General features: G+C 45.8%; 1 protein-coding gene across 2 annotated transcripts in view; it reads left to right on the forward strand.

Moving 5' to 3' along the window:
- The window catches only part of KNTC1 (kinetochore associated 1), a 913665-nt gene that overhangs the window by 141384 nt on the left and 748544 nt on the right, over window positions 1-23737 (forward strand). For both annotated transcript variants that reach the window (XM_078667574.1, XM_078667573.1), the window contains exons 4-5: window positions 10139-10254; window positions 17657-17735. In XM_078667574.1, coding sequence (XP_078523700.1) covers window positions 10139-10254; window positions 17657-17735 — 195 coding nt within the window. The remainder of the gene's footprint in view (window positions 1-10138; window positions 10255-17656; window positions 17736-23737) is intronic.

Raw genomic sequence — 23737 nt, forward strand, 5'->3', positions numbered from 1 at the left:
CATACTGTCCCGGGAGGGCTTGTTCTGTGAATGTCCTGCAGGATGACTGCTGGTTGACGGCTCCTCTAGCCACCCACTTGCCTCCTGTAGCTGAAGCTCAAGAGTTTCCAGGACATGTACCAACACTCACCTCAGCTCCAGGCGTCTACCACTGCTTCAGCACCTCACCTATTCAGGCGCAGTGGACATCTTAAGCCTAGTGTGCGGTTTTGGGCCCTTCTACGTGGTGTCCGCAAAAACACAATCTCAGGTTGACGAGTCACCCATCAAAGTTTGTTGACGGGGGGCAGCTGTCTTCGGGCCGCATTTTAGATCTTTTTTTGTTGCTGGATGGGTGCTATTTCGATGGCTTGTTCATAGATATTCAAGGCTCGAGTCTGGGATCACCTTTAATCATGTCTTCACAGAATTCCAATTGGCCACGCCAAGTTAGATTTATTTTTGATTTTGACTGGATTGTGTTTAGTTAGCTTGACCTTGCCTGTTAATAAAAGAAGACGTGGCATAACTCTTAAAGATGTATAGCATGAGAGGCTTGTTGATTAGATATTAATAGACTTGATTTGTACTGCATTATTAATCTGTAAGAGACTATTAGTTAGAGATTCCTTTACTTAGAATTACCCCCAGGTGTCAAACTGGATCTGGAGAAATCTTTTCTTAGCAGTACCCCCGCGTGGCGGTAGGTGGCGTTGGTCGACTCCGCGTCCATCGTCTGCATCACCAGGATGACATTGCGGTGTCTACTTAGATGCCGCCCTTGTGCTCTGACGTCCATTCTTTCTTTTTCCGCACCAGCCAGTGCAGAATCTGAGAGAACTTGCCCCCTTCGTCTTTTTTTGACAACATTTTTACATTTTTTGTCGACCTCTTTTGGAGTCATTGACTCCTGGTGCACAAGGCCGTCGGCCCGGTTTCAAGCTCTTTGATTCCTGTCACAAGTTGATGTCGGTCACCGATCCGCACCTTGCGTGCTTTTGGTGCCTGGAGCACGACCTGAAGTCGTGCTCCGACTGCCGTGCCCTGAGCCCGAAGTCTTTGCGGGAGCAATCCCGAAAGCTTTTGGAGGCCCGGCAGTCTGCTCCATGCCGCTCGAGGTCCCGGTTGCAGAGCCATCACCACTCGTCATCGAAGTCTTTGCACTCCTCGGGTAAGTCGGAGCACAAGTAAAGGCGAAGAAGCATTGATGCTCCTTGCCTTTTCCCCGTCCGTCGGCCGACACGACGCGGGACCCATAGTGTCGTCACTCTCCGGCTCCTTCCTCTGAGCCTGCTGGATGGCTCCGCACTTCCCTCCCTTTCCCGGAGCCTTTTGGGCCGCCATTGGACTCGGCTGGGGGCCCTGGGCCTTCAATTCCGGCGGCTCCAGCCCCGGCACTGCAGGGTCCCCAAGGACCCAGGCTTGGATCCGTATCCGTGCCAGTCGACCTCACGGTACCTTCCCTGGTGCCGATTCCAGTGGCGACGACCCCAACCGGCATCGAACCTAGCCTCACCCCTGACGTGGACAAGTGCCAGACTGACATTGGTACCGGCACTGGAGGGTACATTTGTACCGCTGTTCATCCCTGGCGTTTCCTACTGCCCTGAGTGGCAGCCATAGGCGGTTGAGGAGGACTGGGAGGGGTCTATTGACCCTCTAGCACACCAACCTGAGGAGCTGGACTGGAGAGCGGAGTCACGTGATGCCAGTGGTCTAGATACATCCCCAGATCTTGGTATGCTTTCTTCCCCTACCATGGCTACGGAGGAGGGAGCCTCCTACGCTGTGGTGTTGCGTAGGGCGGGTGAGGCCCTGTGGCTCAAACTTCTTATGGTGGCTGTGAGGACTATCCTCATGACTGAGGTGCTTCAGCCAGCAGCAGCCTCTTCAGAGCCCCTGCTGCCTTTCAATGATGCCCTCACTTACATCATTCTGGGCACTTGGTCCAAGCCCAGCACAGAGGCTCCTGTGAGCAGAACGATTGCCCGACGTCAGCGCCCGCCCCCGGGTGACTCACTTTTCCTTTCCCAACACCCTACCCCTGAGAGCTTGGTGGTCGAAGCCTCATACTCAAAAGGTGCATTCCCTACCGCTCCCCCAGATAGGGAATCCACGAAGCTGGACCATGTTAGGAAGATGATTTCTTCTGCCAGCTTAGGACTGCGGTCAGTGAACACTGTATGTCTCTTGTCAAGTGAAGTAGTGTGGCTCACTGGTTAGAGGCGGCAGACCCGAGAGCAGAGGACGGCCGGGACCAGGGTTCGATTCCCAGCGCGGCAGGTTTCTGGACCAGGGTCAGCGGACTCGATAATTCTCTCGCCTCGGTGCCCACTCTGATCAGCGTTCACACTCGGCAACTCTGGGCATTAGCTTGCCTCATCTTCACTAACGGCCCCACCAGACCGCCGGGGATGCCTGGTCTCACCCTGGAGATACCCATTAAGGGACCATCTCTCAGGGAAGCCAGGAAGGGTTTCGCAGCGGTCGAAGCGCCTTGGGACCCTACGGGTAAGTAGTGCGCTATATAAATGCCTATACATTTACATACATACACACATACATCTTGGGCCGACACACACACGGTGAGGGATACGTTTGCGCTAGTGCTGCCGCAGGGCCCGGATGAGGCCTGGGTCTTGCTCACCCGCGCTGTTGCTGAGGGTTAAGCCGCAGCAAAGTTCACCATCCGGTGTGGGCTGGATACCTCCGACTCGTTGGGTAGAACTGTTTCCACAATGGCAGCCCTGAGGTGCTACTCCTGGCTGAGAACGTCTGGCTTCTCTGGGGATGTTCAATCTACCCTTTTGGACATGCCCTTTGATGGCTGTCGCCTGTTTGGTGACAAGCGATCAAAGCGCTAGAGCTTTTCAAGGACTCTAGGGTAACGGCCAGATCCTTGGGCCTCGCAGCAACTTGTTGCCCCCTGCAGCCTGTCTTTCTCCCCTTTTGTGGCTACGGAAGGGGTGCCCCATCACCTTCCACCCAGACCCACAGGGCCGTGCAAGCTACCCAGCCTCTGCATGGCCGGGGAACGTGGAACCCAGCTTTGGGCGTCTGGGGGCCAGCGGGCAGGCCAGTCCCCCAATAACCCCCCCCCAGCAGCCTCCAAACCTTCCTAATCCGACCTTTTAGGGCCACCAGTTGCCAGTGGGCGGCAGGCTCTGCCATCACCACCCCCACTGGGACAACATCAAGTCGGACAGGTGGGTTTTGCAGATAGTCCGAAAGGGCTACTCCCTCCCGCTCGAGATTTCCCCTCTCTTCATGCCACCAACACTCCATTGCATGTTGGAGCATCATTTGGCCCTACTCTGCCAGGAATTTGCAGCTCGCTTGCCAAGGGAGCTATTGAACGCATCCCTGTGCCAGAAGTAGGTTGTGGTTGCTATGCTCACTACTTCCTGGTACCTAGTACTGCGTCCTATCTTAGACTTTAGGGACGCCAACCATTTCCGCTGGTAGGAGAAGTTCCAGATGATAACCTTGGCTCAGGTCTGGTCTGCCCTCGACCCTTGAGATTGGATGGTAGCGTTGGGCTTGCAGGATGCTTACTTTCACATCCCTATCTTGCCTGCCCATCGGCATCACCTACGGTTCATTGTAGGCCATGAGCATTTTCTTTTTTTTTTTTTTTTTTTTTTTTTTTTTTAAAAACCTTTATTGAAGCACAAAAGCATACAGACACAGGCCTACAACCGACCTGGCCGGCCTCAAAATCAATGCGTAGCACAAATATAACAATAGAACGGCTCAGCAGTCTCTAGAGAAAAACCAGCCAGTGGTCAAAATGACACATATGAAAACGTGACCGTCGAGCACAGGATAAATCAGGTTAATTTTAAAGTTTATAAATGAAAAGAAGCATTTACCATGTGATCCGCAGTAAACGAAGATGGGCCAATGAACCCAACATAGTACCAACAATATCAAGAGTCGCAATCGGAGGATTAGCTGAACAATACGCTATCAGGATAAAATCGCATGCAAATCGAATAAAGGTCAGAAGGCCATGAAATAACATCCAGAGGCCAAATCATCGTGCAACGCAGGATAATGACATCATAGACTCCAGCAATGAGGCAACAATAAATCAGGTTCGATGATCAGAATTGTCAGCAGTTTAACAGGATGTGGGAGGAGTCTAGTTCAAAAAAAATTGAAGATTCAGAGTAAATGCAACATTACGACATCATGCACTGCGCTATGCACATGTAGGGACAATAGCCCTCAATTCAGCGCAGCAATGAAAACATAACAAGAGGATATAAGTCCGAGAGCAGTCCATCGAGGCACAGTAACCCACCCACTAAGCGAATAATATGAACAGGATCTTGCGACAAAAAAGGGGACACAAATAATCATCCACTCGAGGAATCTAAACCCCCGACTCCAATTATAAAATTATAAAGGAAGAGTTATTAAGAAAGAAGAAAGAAAGAAAAAGTGGGCCATAGAGACAAAGAGAAACGAGAAACACACCCCACCCCTACCCCCCCACCCTGCATGCAGCGGAAGGCCACGGCCCCCCCCCCCCATAGGCATGCCTGTCGCCCCAGAAAACCCCGAAAAAGGGAAAACAGGAGGAGGGCCCTAGCTCCGGCCCCAGATACGCCCCCACCCACCCATCCTGACGAACAAAGAGCCCACCATAATGGAGGGCAAACAACATAGAATCATCCCGGTCACTCAAAGTCGCACCCACAAGCTATGTCACAATCCGGCATCAGAGAATCCAATAAGTACGTAAAAAGTCCAAGTTCAGCCTTGTCCAGTCCGGGCCGAGGTAGTAAGGCGCCGCACGATGTAAGGAAGCAGGTTCGATGAGTCCACAGTCACTGTTGGAGCCAAAGTAGCAGCAAAGAAACGGAATGAAGGCAAAGTGATTGCGCAACTCCAGAACACACTAGCCGTCGCCAAAACAAAGTGAGGACGGTCAGGAGATATAACAGCCGATTGGCGGGTGAGAACATCCGCAAACACAGAAGCTCGGCTGCAGGTCCCACCAAATCCACCATCTGACTGAACCCAGTGCAGGGGGTCCTCAGTGCCAGCACACCAGGAGATGTCGGGCTCCGGATCAGCAAGTTGGCCGTCCGCCATTGAACACATCGCCACTATCCGCAAGTCATCACCAAGCAGCAAACGACTCCTCAATTCGGAGTGCAAATCTGCGAGGGCCAGTAGGACATCTCGCGTTGTGGGTGCCATCGCCCCAGTACCGGTCAGCGCGGCGTGCCACTCTAGCGAGGGACCCCAGAGCCGGAAAAGAAGCAAGCCCCACCGGCCGCCAGGAAAGCAAGCGCCGTCCACCACGCACCGGCAGATCTCAACAGGCACATACGGGAAACACCTACCGCGTTGCAAAGCACTCGGTTGTGCCCGGCGAGTGCTTGCTGCACAACTTGCTGCACAACCAAGCACAACCGAGTGCTCACTCAGAGCCACACTATAAGGATATCCATCGGTCGCCGGCAGTGCGTGGGGTGGGGCAAAGCCGTTCCGTACGGCGGTAGGTGCAGCCGAGTGCGCGGGCAGTGGCAGGCGACGGCGCAAGTCGATGTTAGGCTGTTCTGGGGTGTCGACGCAATCCCCGATCTGTCATTTCAGGCCGCTTCAATCAAAAGTCTCGGTCTGGATCACCGGGCAAAGATGGTCTCTCGGGGCCGTTGTTGTGCAGCCGCGCATCGGCTGCAGCGTCACGCAAGGTCCCGGCCCATTCAGCGCCAGGGCCGGAAAGTTTGGGGTGATGGATCTCGGCCGTCAGGAGCAGGTTTCGAGCCGGAGTGACATCGCCGCACTCCAGAGGTGTTCAGCCGGATTTAGCCGCGACCGGGATGCAGGATCAGTGCCAGGATGGGGCGAAAGGCGAGGGCGAGCTGCGGAGCCGGGCTTCTATGCGGCCATTTTGGCCGCCGTCTTGGCTCCTCCGGCCATGAGCATTTTCAGTTTACCGTGCTTCCCTTTGGCCTTACCAGCGCCCCTTGGTGTTCACAAGAGTGATGGCGGTGGTCGCAGCTAGTCTGCGCACATCAGGGGATCCAGTCTACCCAGTCTACACCTATCTCGATGACTGGCGGTTGAAGGCGGGCGCCCCAGGCTTTTGTCTCCCACCTCCAGACTATGGCGGACGTCTGCATTCACTGGGTTTCACAGTCAGCGTACCGAAGTCACACCTGATTCCTTCTCAGAAGCTCCTTTTTATTGGAGCGGTTCTGGACACAGCGCAGTTTGGGGTCTAGCCTCCCGAGCAGGGAGTCCGGGATGTTCGGGCTACAATACCCATGTTTCAGTCTCTGTCCTGGATTTTAGTGAGTGACCCTGAGGCTGCTCTGCCTCATGGCCTACTGCATCCTCCTAGTGGATCATGCCACATGGCATATGCGGGCTGCGCAGTGGGACCTGAAGCTCCAGTGGTTGCAAAATCAGGGAAATCTTTCCGATGTCGACTAGATCTCGTAGGGGACTGCAAGTCAGTTGCAGTGGTGGTTCATGAACCAGTATTTGGGTCAACGGCAGATCCCTCTCACTTCCCCAACCAGAGTTCACAGTAGTCACTCCTGGGATGGGGCGTCCACATTGGAGAGGCGGAAATCGGAGGCCTCTGGTCCAGGCTCCACGTCAACCTTCTGGAGTTCCGGCTATTCGTCTTGCACTAAAGGCATTTGTTCCTTCTGTCAAAGGAAGAGTAGTGCAGGTGATCACGGACAAAATCACCGCCATGTGGTACTGCAACAAACAGGGAGGGGTGGGGTCGTGGACCCTGTGTCAAGAGTCTCTACGCCTTTGGACATGGCTGGAACATCACGGCATATCCCTGGTGGTTCAACACCTGGCATGTTCCGTTAACGCCAGGGCAGACTAACTCAGCTGCCGGTGCATGATGGATCACGAATTGCGTCTTCACTCGGAGGTGATGTAAGGTCTCTTTCAGCTGTGGGGAGAACCACCGAAGAGAATGCACAATGTCAGCAGTACTGCGCGTTCAAGTTTCCAAGGTAGGCCTCACTCGGTGACACTTTTCGTTGCGAGTGGAATTGCAGCCTCCTGCACCACTTTTCCCTAGAGTGCTGAAGAAGATCAAGAGTGACTGGTCCCAAGTAATTCTTGTCGCTCTGGACTGGGCATGAAGAATCTGGTACCCCGAGCTCTTGAGCATGGCCATTGATCCTCCGATCAGTCTACCTCATCGGGAGGATCTTCTATCTCAGCAGTAGGGGATGGTCCTCCACCCGAACCTGTCCAGCCTCCACCTCCTTGCATGGAGATTGAGCAGCAACAGTTGGCAGCTTTCAACCTTCCTCCCGAAGTCTGTAATGCGATCTTCGCAGCCAGGCATCCCTCCACTAAAACTGTATACACCTGTAGATGGAACAAATTTGTGTCATGTGCACATCAAAGGCTGTGGATCCCCTTTCTCCCCTCTTTCAGAGGTTCTCTTCATTCTTTCTTTTGCCCTGTAGAGCTCTTCTCTGGGCACTCTTAAAGGTTATCTTTCGGGCATTTCGGCCTTTCTATGCCTTCCTGATCAGCCTTTTCTGTTCAAGTCCCCTATTAACAGATTTCTGAGGGCAATACTCATCTCTTTCCTTCTGCTTTCGTGTGCTCCATTTGAGCCACTACATAATTGTCCTCTTAGTCTTCTTACTTTGAAAATTGCTTACCATCACCACTCTTGCAGAGTGAGTGAGCTTTAAGCTTTATCTTCCAAACCTCCCTTTCTTGTTGTCCATCCGGATAAAGTAGTCCTCTGGACTAGGCCCTCTTCTTAGTGGAGAAGTGTGGCTCAATGGTTAGAGCGGCAGACCCTGATGCAGAGGTCTGGCCCGGGACCAGGGTTCGATTCCCGCCTCGGCGGGTCTTGGGCTCAATTTCCCCGGACCTGATAATTCTCGCCTCGGTGCCTAGTCTAATCATGGGTCCCACTCTGTGACTCTGGGCAATAGCTTGCTTAATCTCCACAATGGCCCCAGCAGCGCTGTGGATGCCTGGCTTCACCTTGGGGGTGCCCAGGAGTGGACATTTCACAGGAAAGCCAGGATGGGTTCTGCAGCGGTATGAATACAGCGCTACGAGGCCTCCGGGTAGAAGTGCGCTATATAAAATACAAACATTTACATTTACATTTACATTTACATTTTCTGTCTAGAGTGGTTACCTCTTTCCACATAGGTCAGACCATCACATTGTCCACCTTCTGGCTGTCTCCGCACCCTTCCAAAGAGGAGGAGAGACTCTACCGTCTGGACCCAAAACGTGCGCTGTCCTTCTTCCTTGACCGCATCGAAGACTTTCGGGTGGATGATCAACTCTTCATGGGTTATGTGGGCACCAGGAAAGGTCAGGCAGTGCACAAATGTACCATCTCTCAGTGGGTCGTCCTATGCATTAAGGTCTGTTAATATTTGTCTAAAAAGGAACCCAAAGTAGGATTTGCGCCCACCCTTCCAGGGCAACAGCAGTCACTAATGCTTGGGACGTGAAGTTCCACTGGTTGACATCTGCCAGGCAGCCACATGGTCATCCCCGCACACGTTTACTAAGCATTACTGCCTGGACAGCCAAGTCAGAAGAAACTGCTTTTTCGGCCGTTCTGTTCTCCAGGACTTCCTGGTGTGAACTTAGTTTGCAGACCCTCCTCCTGGGATGGTATTGCTGAGGTATCTATTCTAAGGTAAGGAATCTCTAACTAATAGTCTCTTTCAGTTTTGTGCACCAGTATTGCGTGGCTCTGCGCTTCTGGCATGGAGAGTCGTGTCAGAACTGACGCCAGCACGCAGGGGCGTTGTCTAAGTACACGACTCTGACGACGGACGTGGAGTTGACCGACGCACCTACCGATGCGCAGGGGTACTGCTAAAAAAACAAATCTCCGGATCCAGTCTGACGCCTGGGGATAATTCTAAAGTAAGGAGTCTAAACTAGCAAGAGCATAGCAGGAGTACCCTTCTGCCAGACCTTTTGGAATTATCTAACCCCATGCCCTGGCATGACTATGCTGGCCTCAGTGCATTAACAAATGCATCCATCTAAGTGTGCAGGCCTGCACTCTTCTCTTGCACAGCTATCTTCTCAGGGTTCAGGTCGGGGTCAGCAATGCTGCATCTCCGTCATGGATCACAGAAGTGTCGAGCATAACGTTGGCCTGAAGTTCCTCTCACCGGAAAGAGCATCGCTGCTGTTTAAATAATGAAACACCCTCCTTATCATAGTGTGCTAGAGGTTCAGAACAGCGTCTCTAGTTAGCCTGGAGAGCAAGAGTCCTCTCCTACAAGCACAAAAATATAACGGTGCATCGCTTTCTAATTGTGACCCTAGAACTCATTTTACAGACTACAGGGTGACCGTGCCTACCAGGAATAAATGCATGTGTGGCAAATTCTCGTATTAGGGCAAAACATGTACAAGCCACCATTAGAAAAAGTTAAAAAGGAGAGCTAAAATGATTAACTGTAAGCTACACAACATTCATACGTATAAACTATTCACTTTTACCCAGAATTCGCTTTCTAGATAAGGCAGCAGCGCTTCTGCTTGAGATGGGGTGCTGATGGATCCGATTCAAGAGTTAGATCCCTCTCCTATTCGCAGATATTATTCTCCTCCTTTTTCCTCTACTTCTCCCTCTCAGCCCTTTTCTCTTTGGGTCTTTCTCTCCTTCTCCCCTTCTGTCTTTGCCCTTTCTCCCCCACCCCTTTTCTGCCCTTCTCCCTTCTTGCCTTTCCCCCTTCTGCCTTTCTTTCATTCAGCCTTCTTTCACTTTGTATTCTTCTGCCTTTCTACTCTTCTGCCTGTATGCCCTTTTCTCCTTCTGCCTTTCTCCCTTCTCTTTCTGTTCCCTTTTACTTTCCTTCCCGTCTTCTCATTTATTCTTTTTTGGGGATTGTGTGTGTGTGTGTGTGTGTGTGTGTGTGTGTGCTTGTGTATGGGGGATGAAACTTGATTGTCACTCCCCATAAATGACGCTCTTTTTGCTGTATTTGATATCACAGGTCAGTAAGTAGTGTTAGTCTACCTCTAAAATATTGATTATCTCTTTAATTAGGCTGATATCATAAAATGCAAAGTGTAACTCTTTTTCTTAGATGTTTTTACGTCAAGATCACCTGTAACCAAAGTGTTTATCTGATGTACCATTAATAATTCTTGTATTTTCCAGATACGTATGTGGATGTGGTTGGCTTATGCAGCGACGGACAGTTCCTTATGGTTGGAGAAAGAAATGGCAACCTTCATCTCCTTCATGTGCTGTCAAAGCAGATACTGCTGACAAATGTAGGCTTCTTTCCCACTTTAAAATGAGAAACTAACTGGAAGTGTGCGTTTGATTGTCTTCGATTAATTTGTGATATTGTGGACACATTAAAAATGTTGGGCCATATGTATCAAGGCCAAATGGGTTCGCAAACCTCATTTTCGCAAAATGGTATGTATGAAAGAATTTGGGTTCAAAATAAGCTATCGCAAAATTTGCCATTCCTTATTTTCGAATGCATTAAGGAATCGCAAATTTTGCGATTCCTTAAATGCAATGTATTAAGCAAAAAAAAATTCTAAAATGCCCTTAAGGAATCGCAAATTACCACCAACTTCTAGTTGGTGGTAAGTTGCGATTTCCTTGAAAAATGCACATTTCAGCATTTTTCAAAGTGCCATGTGACGCACATACATGCCCTTAGGGCATGTATGTGCACCACATGTGCACCCATGCTTATTTCAGGGGTGCAACAGGGTGTCCTTTGGACACCCCTGCACCCTTGAAATTATTCTCAAATTGCGATTAGCAAATTGCGAATCGCAAATTGAGAAACAATTCCCATTCCTTCCTATGGGCCTCCTGGCCCATTGAAATGAATGGGAAAGTATTCCTTAATTGCGAATTCGCAATTTGCGAATTCGCAATTAAAGAATATCAAGAAATCGCTAAAAAATTGCGTTTTTCTTGATACATACCATTTTTTTGCGATTCTGAAATAGCGATTTCTTAAAAATCGCTATTACAGAATCGCAAATTGGTTCCTTGATACATATGGCCCGTTATCATGTTTACTACCTACCTGCTTCCTGGGAGGATGGATTATTGTATATTGTTAGCTTTGACCTATTGATACTAGTAATTTAAAATACACATTTAGTAATCATAGACAGAATTTCGAAGACACGTTTGGATTTTTGAGAAGTTTGGCTATCACGCTGGTCATCAAATTTAGTACATACCTTTAAAAAGTCAAGTATAACACTCCTCCCGTTTTACCACAGAAGACAGTCACCCCCCTCTCTGAATTGGGTGACCAGAACTCTCTAACAAGTTTCCAGAATCCTAAAAATATTGGGAAATTCCATTGCTTGCCTTAAAGATGCAATGTTCAATTTTGTGGTCGCAAAACGCATGCTGGCTTGGCTCAGTTTTTTATTAAAATTCCAAATAAAATATTTGAACTTTGAGCACCATGTAAATTTCGGATTTCTGCCTATGACTCTATTAAATTACTCAAGACTAGGAAGGGGCTCCTGCATCTTTCCGTAGTATTGCAGGAGGTCCTCTAAAGGTTCTCTTCCACCTGCTAACTAGATCACATATAGTAGCTTTTAGGTCCGTCCATAGGAGTATTTCTTTTTCACCTCTTGCTGTTGACTGGTAAATGTTGTTCACCCCCTCCCAAGTGCTTGCATTGTGATGAATGAAGGACTATTTAAAACTGAATCAACACATTACATTTTTTTAACTAATTAATGTATTGTATACAGAAAGCAATTGTTGATTTGTGTTCTCACAGTAGCATTTTTTTAACGTTTTTGAATAAGGACTCCAAATGTCAACCAGATCTGATGACTTAGGTAATGTTTATTCACAATAGTGAGTTCCTCTTGTGAACCACATGCGTATTCACTCCTCAATTAACTCCGTTCAAAAGAATAGAAAAACATATATGTTCATTTACCATTGAGACCTGTTCGATGTAAAAAGATCTATTATTTATTTTAGTAATATTCTCCTTGACATGGTGGAGAAGTGTGGCTCAATAGTTAGAGCGGCAGACCCTGATGCAGAGGTCTAGCCCGGGACCAGGGTTCAATTCCCCGCCTCGGCGGGTCTTGGGCTCAAAATTCCACGGACCTGATAATTCTCGCCTCGGTGCCTATTCCAATCATGGAGTCCCACTCTGCAACTCTGGGCAATAGCTTGCTTAATCTCCACAACGGCCCCCACAATGCTAAGGATGCCCGGCTTCACCTTGGGGGTGCCCAGGAGTGGACACCTCACAGGGAAAGCCAGGATGGGTTCCACAGCGCTATTCGTAAAAGCGCCTTGAGACCCTTGCGGGTGAGTAGTGCGCTATACAAGTATCAATTTACATTTACATGCACAATTTCACAATACAATAGTATCACACAAAAAATCTGAAATCTCGTACAATTGGATACTCTAAAACATGTTTCCTGTAAGGACAGGAATTGTTCCTGAGAAATTAACAGGGACGTTGATGGGCTCTAGGATAACTCTACAACAAGCAGCCACAATGAATTCATAGAACAGGCTTCAAGAAGTCAGTGATAATCTCATTCTGCTCTAACTACCCTCTTTCTTTTTAGATACAACTGCTGTCGATCTTTCCCCACTTTGGCACTCTTTTTTTGAGATAGTAGGAGTAGGAAAAAATCCAGGTTATGGGAGTTAAGGACTGATTGGTTCATCTGGTCAGATGTCTCTCCAGGTCAGAGGGGGAAGCCAGGGTGGAAGTATAGGTGACAAGATTTTTAAATGTAACTTTTCTTTCCGTCAGCAGCTGAATTGCATATCGTTAAAATTGAGCAATACATTGATTTGCATGATACTTGGCTGAAGGTGTTTCAGATAATGCCTCAGCCAGTACTTCTGGATCATGGAGACTTCACATTGTATGGCTTCTCAGACTTGTATTGTCTAGAAACCATTAAGGATCTGTGCCAAGACGACGAATCATTTCAAGACTGTTTCATGTGGTGCCAAAACCAACCAGATCATATTTTGCACTATTTGACATTCTGTGAACTGTAGATCCATTTCAGAGCAATCCCAGTGCTAAATTGTCTAGATATTGACAGGCCTTCTTAACCCCAAGATTCACATTACACTTCCATTTTCATTCCTACCATTATTCTGCACCTGTGCTTTTTGCCAAAATTCTTTTTGATTTATGTGAATGATAATCCCTGACAGACATACGCCGTACAAAAAGGGGGGTATTAATACCGACCCTCCTGTATTTATTTTGAGTTTCTGTTGGGTACTTATATCGATTTCCCATCTATAAATGGCTCTCAGGCGTTAGTCTGGGCCTGAAAAATTGATTAATCAGATATTAGTGAACACCAGTCTCTGGGTCACACAGCTTTTCCCCAGGAAGTAATTCGTGGGCTTCATAAAGAAAGGTGCCTCTTCCACCAGCGCTGTCTTTTACATTCTTCTGTGAAACACTTGCACCAGAAACAGTTGTTTTTCTTTGTTTCCTCACCTGTTTTGATGGTGATTGATGGAGTTTTTCCCATTATGTTGGCCTTGAAAGGATCAAGCTCATTGTGGACAGTGGGAAGTAGATGTCCGGTTCCCACTCTCGTGCATGTTGTTCCAAGACATTCAGCATCCTTATAGGAGACTCTTTCAGGTCTCACTGGCCCCATGTGCCTGTTGTGATGGATTCCTTTCTCCTACAGTGGGTACCCAATTGGTCTCTCCATGTGTGGTTTCTGTAATGTGCGGGAGTTCAGGCTTCACATAAATATTGGGGGGCTGGCTATCTAACATTTATGGCAATCCTGTGTTCGGTGCAAGGTTGCCATGGTGAGGTGTGACTGAACAATGTGACAGCTATGCATTGAAGAATCCGCATTGTGGTGGTGCGTTCTAGAATTGTATGCCTGGGCCCTTACATTTTGTTAGGACAACTTCCAATGTCTCGAGCGGATGTCAAAGCATAGTTTTTCAGACCCATAATGATGATGCCAGAACATGAGCGGAGGATTAAGCAAGGTATCCTGGTCGAGCCAAGTGGGATCTTTTCTTTTTTATGAAATGTTGTTAGTGTGTTTCTCTTTGGATGCATTCACTTACATTGGACCTTCTACATTTCACTACACTTCACTGATGCCCCTCATTGCCCCATAACTGAGAGTGATCCAAAGGATATAGAGGAGACATATTCTCAGCACAGAACAATTTGCAAATAACCTAGCTGTCAGATATTTTAGATCAAAGTCTCTACCCACCTTGGAGACTACTAAGATGTAAAGGCCCTCTATCCGAGCACGAGGAGAAATTCTGAACCTCCGCCAACTACTCTCTCCCATTCAGGTTGGTAGTTAAAACTTGGACTATAGCCTGTTACTTTCTACCTAAGAAATGTAGTAAGCGGTCTTGAACAACATTTCAACAAAAAATCTTTCAGGCAGAATTAAGATTCTGGGTTGTGTGACTTAAGAAATGAGACTGTCATCTGTATATGTTCCCAAGGTCCTACAGCTTTCTTCCTAGGGATGTAGGGGATGTAAAAGGCTGCATTACAACAATTTCAGCTTAGTAAAGTAACCTCTGGATGCCCATTTGTCATGATTTCTGCAGTGCAAACACGGTTATGTCTCAGTAGTTGAACAGAGAGTACAATTTGGTCCTATGTGTATCGAGTCTCTGTAGACTGGCTTCATGTCTGATAAGGTGGTGTTTTAAGTTTGCCCTTTCTTCCTACTCAAGATAGTTTCTGAGTTTTTTAAAAACATTTTTCATAAGATGCCTCCCCCCACCTTCCTCCTTCATCTTATAAAACTAGAGGATCAAGTGTGGACCTGCAAAGCACTCTTCGTTTCAATGTTGATCATTTGAGTAATCTCATTTTGATACCCAGCTTATAATCAGTTTCTCTGTATCCAAAAAGGGTAAGACCGAGACAAAACAAATTAAGTTTAGGTGGTTATGCATTCGATGTGCTATGAGCTAGCAGGAAGAACCCTGCAAACCGGGTCATAACTCACACTACAGACAGTACAGCTCCTCTGTGGAGTGCCCGTAATTTTTATCTGTCAGCTGGCAGCATGACTGTCCTTTCACTAAATAATACTTTCTGGACTCTAAGAGTTAATGTTTCAGTTGCAGTGCAAAGGACAGAAACAAGGCCACACTCTATTTTTGGTATTTCCTCATTCCTTCCCATGTCCCATCTTCTGAATAGTATATATGTCTTTTGGTAATGTCTATTTTTTATTCTATTCTTATGTTGGTTCCATATTGTATGCTCTGCCTTTGTGGAGCGAATCTGATCTAAGGCTTTGTGATCACTGTGGCACAAGACGCATGTACTGCAGGGAAATGTCAGTACCCAGTCCAGTGCCTAGGAAACGCTCTTAAATGAGCAGCCCACTAGATAATAGAGTACCCATCAGACAAAGTGCTAACAGACATTAGTAACTTATCCTTCAATGTCACACAGTAGCAGAATTTGCTGTAGCTACAATTATAGACAATACAACTCCTCATTCCTGGTGCAGTTTTTAAAAAGTACTGTTTAGTTACAATGTGGTTTCTGAAAGTTTATCTGTTCCACCTATACTAGAAAGTTTTTGTGGAATGGAATATCACAGTATCCAGACCTGAGCCCTAAAATGACCCTTAACAGAGAGCAGAGAACCAGAGAGTAAAACAAACACATTTAGTAACAAGTTCTCAATTAGACGTTTCAGGAAAACACTTGCAGACTGTATATTGGATAACATAGATCTTTCCCTGATGTTCCGCCATCAGCTGTTTTACAACCTTTTTCCACCTCCGCTGAAAGATCTCTTTAGGGCCAGGATGAAAGTCAGGACAAAATAGCAGTAGACATTTGGTCAAGAACTTTTTTCTTGGGAATTGCCACGCTTTAAGATGGAGGACCACCATCACCTATTCCACTTGTATTATTCCTCAAGTCATTGTTGATTCAATGAGTCTTTGAGGAAAGTCGGTATGCACATTGCACCAGATAGAAGCAGCTTTGGCTCTAGTTGCAATTCCAGAAGCACCTGCGGCATATCCTCCATCTAGCTGACCATAGGGTCTGCGATGACCCATGTGGAGATACCCATGTGGAGATACCCACAATGCGAAAAAGGGCTTCCTTCCCATGTTCTCTTTTAGCTCAAAGCATGTGCCCTCCTTTAAAAATTCTGTCTGCTGTGCAGGTCTTGGCTTCAAACAGATGTTCACTGCTGAACTGATGTCAGGCATCTACGTCTCCAATGTCTTACCTTTCTGCACTACCGCCTTCACATTTGGCTCCACTGTAGATATGCACATTAAAAATAACTCCTTTATGCTTCTTGCAATCTGCCATATTGTCTTCCCACAGTAATGCTTTGGCTTCTACTAACATAGATAGGGCTTTGAACTATCTAGAATACTCTGGATGTCTTAGCATATGACATGGAAAGAATTCCTGAGCCTTTACCTCAGGAGCACAGCGTTCAGGACACAGTCTTCAGCTGATGACTGGTTGTACGGTCAGAAGACATCTGCGTCTTCAGCGTGCCTTCTGCCCCAACAACAATCCTCCTGCTGCTTCAATATCATTTCTTTAAGACGGTAACCTTTTTCCAGCATGGGATTTTTTTTCCACTGCATACTACCTGGTTGCTCTTGGCTTGTGTGGTGTATGATGCCTCTCCTCCTAAAAATAAATCTTCAAGATACATGGAAAGCCTTTTCCACTTTTAAAAATCCTAGTTTTCTACGAGGAAGTTTAAAATACCTTTTTTTAATAAGACCCTAACTGTAAGCATTAGTTAAATCTGAAGTGTATTCGACTCTTGATCTCACTTATTTTTTACCTGATCATTTATTGGAATTTAACTAAAACATGTATAGTATGTACTTACATTGGACCATAATACCTCTAGTTCTTGATGCTACTGCATAGTTTCTGTTTTTGCATACTGCAGCTTATCAGATCCTTGAACGTCGATAAGTTACTAAAAGGAGGGCCAAGCGATACCATTGAGCCTTCAAGTAACTTATATGGTGCTGAGTTCTGGATTTCGATCCGTTATCCCCCAAAAAGCAGTGTTTTGTGACATATTTTCATATGTTTTATAAAAGGGCAACGAAAAGGGCTAGGTACATTAGGGCCAGACAAAGAGGTATAGAACCAATATAGTCAATAGTAATAATGAACAAGTTAGTCTATTACTGCCTGAAGGATATGTGCCACAAAACAAAGAGGTAGATAAATACCTTTTCAGAGTATTGTGTGTTGTGTCACTTAGCATATGTGATTCCTCCCACTGAGGCTATTTTAATCCGTTTCTCAGTAATTGTTCTTAGTTTTGATTAGAGCACCCTGAGAACACACACCCTCGTTAGAATCCAGCTTTTAACCCCCAAAGCCTTCTGATATTTGGATTAAGTAGTGTGGAGCTTCGAGATCACTCAATAGGATCAGTTTATTTTGTTTGCGCTACCATTATTGATGTACATCATGTCATTTTCTTGTCCTCTTTCCGACACTTTGACTTATCTCACCAAAGAAGCTACTCTGCTCCATGCAGAAGTTGTGATAATGTTCTAAAAGGTAAATGTAGACTAGATGTAGGACACTCTTTAAAATTTTTTTATTTTATTTGTTTTCCCTAGAATCCTGAAATGCTAAACAGTTGTTCGTTTTTTTTGCAGCGTTTGGCTCAGCAGTCTTTAAAGGAAAACCAAAAAACCTTCCACAATCTCATCATTCAGAAGGATGTTTCTGATGGAGGTAAGTTATTTAAACTGCAATACTATAGCTCTCTTTAAAATGTTGACTGTTAGAAAATTGAGATTTTTATGCAATTTTCTGTAACTGTAGTTTTCTGTACGCCGCCTTTTCCTAGATAACCTTGTGTGTTTAGATGAAGGAGTATATGCCATTCCTTTTGTCACCATTCAAGAATTTTCTGGATTTACGGCTCCGATTAGATAAGAGTTATTTAGCTCCCGTCAGCGAGCACCAAATCCAAGACATATTTTCAGGATATCCACATGAGCGTTCATGCAGTGGGCCTAAATGTGAATGATGTATTCTAATGGCTTGGTATGAGCCAGGACAGCATTTTACATCTAGTCTAGACACGCACTGGGCTTCATCTCTTCAGGGCACGCTTTGAACCACAGCCGCTGCAATGTGTTTTCTGTCTACATTACGACTCTAATTTTACACAGGGGTTTTAAAGTGCATCTCACCAACTATGGAACTGTAATATTGGTAAACCTCGCTGTTCACTTTAGAAGACACCCCCCCGCCACCCATTTTTTTATGACTGTATTGAAATGGTCAAATATATGTTCTATTTGAAAAAAGTGATCTGATACTTTATCCGGGCTGCACCCAATCCCTACACCTCTAGCCCCTTTTCTGGTGTCCTCGCTAGAACCAACTCTTTCTCAAAAATTTGCAGTGCATATCAATGTAGGATACTGAATTTGGAACTCAGTTGCTACTGTAGATATGCACACACATATTCAGTGCCCTTACCCTTTGTTTTCAAATATATCCATTTTAAGCAGTCAGATCATGTGCCTTTACTGCAGCCTATTTCAGTTTCATTAATTGTAAAGACCGAAAAAAAAAATCATGAATCAGGGCAGTGAAGAAATATGGGACAAGAGAGCGGGCATGGTCAAAACATATCCTCGGGGCGTATTTCCAACTAGGAAATGTTGATAAAATTGCTCAAATGGGTTTTAAATTATTTAAGTTCTGTATTTAAAAGGCTGTATTAGGGCATTGTGTCTACAACTTTGTGTCTAAAAAGTTGCTTTATAGAAGTAAATGTCCATTAAGAAGCTCGCCCTTTGATTATAACCATGATCAAGTTCACCTGCCTGACCACTGAATGACCGCTAATGATCACCTATTGTGGACTGATTGAGTAATACTCGTCCCCTATTTCCCCTTTTTCAATGGGTGGATGCATTTCTGGAATGTTCGATCTAGCCTAAGACTAAGACCTGTATGATTTGAAGAAGCCTTGACACTTAATAATATTGTCTAATGGAAAATATTTAAATGAGCAGCATTTTTTGGTCCAGCAGTGAGGCTGCATTGTTGCAGGTAAAATATAAATGCATTGTTCTCAGTTACCCATAGCACCATCAGGGTCTGATATGGCACATTTTACAAGGAGATGTGTTGGCACAGGAACTCTACCACAAATGGTCATTGGCCAAAAAGGGAGACTACCCTCATCAAAGTGATAGACCGCATGTTTTAAACATTATTGAGGTGTTCCTCTGTGTTACGCTGCAGCCATTAGGTGGGCCACAGAGCTGGTAATTGTGTGACATGTGTTAATTCTGTTAAAAAATAAATGCCTTGAGTACATGCCTCATCTCGTATCTGACCGTGGCTAAGTAGGCTGCTGAAGAGAACCATTGTTTATGGCATGCACCCTTATCGCTTAGTGTCATAAAGGAGCACGGTGGAGATATTCAATTACCCTATCAAAATTTGGAAGCATTGCTGAAAACTTCAATATTCACACCAGTACCCTAAATACCATATGGAAACTGCTTTCTTTAGACACTATTCCCAAAATTACATCTTAGGTTTTCTTTGAGAATAATCGTGCTATGTGCCTTTTGTATTAAGTGAGTTGGCCAACAGGGCTGGGCATTCCCATTTGCATTACACAAATAAGAAAAGTTTGACTTTTAGACATGAGAAGAATCTCATTCTCCAAAAGGAAGAAATCCAGAGCGCTCTGGCTGATACTCCATATACAAAAAAGATGCAACATTGTAGCATCATAGTGTGTTTAACTAAATATTGTTTATGAAAATGCTATAGAGGTGAACTTTAGGGAAACCGTTTTCCCTTCCCATCCCCTACTCCCATTCAAAGCTGAATTTCCATGGTGCACAAGGGATCTTACTTCTCAATAGATACTTGTCCTTAGCCACCTACGCTGAGCATTGTAGTTAAAAGCGCTTTTTTCGTAGCATTTTTCAAAGCATGAAACAACTCCTTGTGCCCTGTTGCCCTCATTCAGTTAGACCAGTAACTGAGGCAGCATATTATAATCTAGAAATTCAGTTGAATACTTCTAACTGCAGATTCCTCATCTTTAGAATATCGTGCCGCACCGGATTCAGAAGATTCAAACTGCGTTACTACTGCACACTTGTAAGCGGCGTTACATGGCTTCACGTTGACTTTGTTCTGCTCTGGAAGTGACGATTGAGCTGCATATAAATGATACCCCTGTGTGTCGATGTCCTTTCCTGTCTTTGTGCATCTGGAGCTTGTTTCCAACTTTTTCTTTGTCAGCTGACAAGTATTTTTATAATGAAATTCTGCTTTTTTCTAGTGTGCAAGGGAAGTCCGTCCTATCATAAAATGACAGGGTTTAAGCCAGAGGTCCCGTGGGGCAGATGGGGGGGGGGGGGGCACTAGTCTTCTTGCTGAGAGGCATTCTACTTTGTTTTAAGTGTTAAAAACATGAGCTGCAGTTAGCCACCTTCTAATGGGCCATCAATAACCACTTTTGTCATTTATATATTGACTGGAAGTATATGTAACAAGCATTGGCATAGCCAATAGGTCTCGCCTTTGTGAACTTATAAATGTTTAGTCGGAGATATTGACTTTACCTATGTCTTTAAGCTGTGCTTGTCAGATTACGCTCTGCGGGATCCAGCTGTAGCAAGAAAAGTTCCACCTCCTGATATCACCAACACCCCTATAGGTATACAGGGTGTTCGAGGGATCAGGCGAGGGAAAGGATAGGGAAGGGACCGAAGCGGAATAGAACCTCTAACAACAAATAATACAGATATAAACAGGGTTTAAAGAACATCCACTCTCAATGTTGTCTCGCTAGAGTAATATATACCTGGTACGAAATATAGCAGTCTATATATTTCTAATGGAAACCTCCAAGCGCCATTTAGAAAACCGTAGACCTGAAACAGAAAACTAATAGCCATTAGGACATTTCGTTATACGTATGCTATCCAACACATATGCTATGCCACACTCCTCATACATACCCCAGGTTCTAACACAATTGCAGGAAAGGCAGGATTAAACTAAATGAAGAAAGGTTTCCCAAGTTAGCTTTTATGGTAGTTGTTTTATAATCCAATGTCGCAAGTAAATAAGAGGGTTTCATCTAAAACATATTCTGTGACTGGGTTCCAACACATACACGGTTTCCTCACCGCGGTATTCCGCTATGTGAATAAAAGATTGAAATACCATGTAAAGCACACAAAGTTCCCCCAAGTACTGTAATACGTGGTTGCCTATTTAGCCTTTGTTCAGTATTTTCCAAATTATAGACCAGACGCGAATTAACATACACGGAAGTACACGGTTGCCTCACAGCAGTACTCTTCTGTTTCCGCTATGTTCTTACTTTCTCTCCAAGAAAACTCCAGTCCCCATACACAGCAATATGCGGCAGCCGCTCGCAGTATTCCGCTATGGCTACACAAACAGCTGTCCTATAAACAAACTTGAGTAGCCTCCCAAGTTTGGCGGATCAATATTCAAAGGCGTACTCACTAACAGGTCATAACCGATGCCGTCTAAAAACCAGCAAGTTCAAATGGCGGCAGGTAACAACGACTTCTTCCTCCAACCGTCTCTCCCTCAGCCGAGGAAAAGACCGGGGTCCAGAACAGAATTACGCACGATTGCCTGTACGCGTGCAGCGTCTATATCCTCTTCCATTAGAGCATCATGGGAAATGTAGGTCAAGGAATCGTGAATGCAGGCGCTGCTACGCCCGATCCCCGACAGTGCTGTACAGAAGTCTGCAACATGCTGAAAAGTTATAATAAAGAAGTGTCAGAAGCATTTTTGTTACCTTAGATATGACTAAAAAAGTATTATGTACAACGGAACGACATATTAAAAAGTATTAAAAATAATGTCTTGAGGTTTTTTTTGTCCTTTCAATGTTGGCAACTTGTATCTGCCTGTCCCAATGGTTGCTTGTTGTGTTTTTTGTTGTTATAGGGGGGGCATAAATAACAGGAAGGTGAAGGTCAGTCAGTCAGTTAGGTAGTCAGTTAGTGAGAGTGAGTGAGAGAGTCAGTCATCCAGTGAGAGAGTCAGTCATCCAGTGAGAGAGAGTCAGTCATCCAGTGAGAGAGAGTCAGTCATCCAGTGAGAGAGAGTCAGTCATCCAGTGAGAGAGAGTCAGTCATCCAGTGAGAGAGAGTCAGTCATCCAGTGAGAGAGAGTCAGTCATCCAGTGAGAGAGAGTCAGTCATCCAGTGAGAGAGTCATCCAGTGAGAGAGTCATCCAGTGAGAGTCATCCAGAGAGAGAGAGAGAGTCAGCCAGTCAGTGAGAGAGTGAGAGTCAGCCAGTCAGTGAGAGAGTCAGCCAGTCAGTGAGAGAGTCAGCCAGTCAGCGAGAGAGTCAGCCAGTCAGCGAGAGAGTCAGCCAGTCAGCGAGAGAGTCAGTCAGTCAGTGAGAGTCTTTGAGTGAGAGTCCGCCAATAATGCAAGGCATTTACAGTTAGGGGGAGTACTCTAAAGCTCAACTTTCATTGTGACAATGGTTCGAATATAACACCCGTACATGTTAGCAGAGTTTAACGATTTGTGGCTATTCGTAATGCTCTGAGGATACTACACTATTATATGCAAATAAATGCATGCAGAACAAATAAAAGAAACAATTATAGTGAAGACTTGAATCCGCATGTTCTGAAAACCTGTAATTTCCCATCTTTCAAAAGAGCACAAGCAGCAGCTGTTTTAAAGCACTCTTGATTGTGCTGGCATGTGTTTGCTGGCCTGGGAGTGTTGCATGCGTGTGTGCGTGCGTGCGCAGTCTGCTCTTTTTCGAAGCACATACTCGTGCTTGTGGCGTGCTCCTGCTCGCTCCCGCAAGGTGGATGCCGCCACAAGCACGAGTATGTGCTTTGAAAAAGAGCAGAACGACGACTAAAGGTCTCCACCAGCGCATGTGCGCTGCGTAGGGGAGACCTAACAAGGGGCAATGGAGCTTAACTGCAATGTTTAAATATGTTTAGACATATTTAAACATTACCAATTTAGCAGAATAATGGTGAAAAAATTGAAGTGGGCGAGGATTTTTTTTAGTTTTTTTTTTACATGGGGGGGTGGGGCAGCATTAAGGAGTTTGAAGACCACTGCTTTAAGCCTTGTAGGTACCATCGTAAACAAATGTCTGTAACCGATCCACACAAGGTGTTTCTCTGGTGTTTCGGTTTGGCACATTACTTCAAGTCCTATGAAGAGTGTGACCTTTATAAATTCTCGAAGGCGAAGCAAAGCTGTACGACATCGAAAGAAGTCTTGGAAGTCCCACTCCAAGTCAAGGGCACATACCTGCTCCCGTCTTCAAGACATTCCTACAACAGGTTCTTGTCGCAGTTCAAGTCTTCTGGTAAGTCGAAGCGGAAGCACAAGATGCGGGTTTCGTCTGACTCCCCTTTATAACCTGGCCAGACCTTATCTGGGCGTCTATTACCATTCAGTGATGCGCTGATGGACACCCTAAGGGCCACTTGGTCTTAACCTTGTTCCTGTCCACCGTTGCACAGTCAGGTTGCTAGGTGCCATGTGACCATGACTTCCTGACACAGAACCATATGCCAGAAAGTCTAGTGGTTCAAGCTTTACCAGACGGGTGTACCTGAAGTAATTCCCTACAGCTCTCCCAGACTGAGTCTTAAAGAGTTGAAGCATTCAGGAAATGTATGTTTTCCTGAGCCAGACTTACCCTCCAGTCAATCAATAC

Source organism: Lissotriton helveticus, chromosome 11, assembly GCF_964261635.1.
Source record: "Lissotriton helveticus chromosome 11, aLisHel1.1, whole genome shotgun sequence".
Lineage (NCBI taxonomy): Eukaryota > Metazoa > Chordata > Amphibia > Caudata > Salamandridae > Lissotriton > Lissotriton helveticus.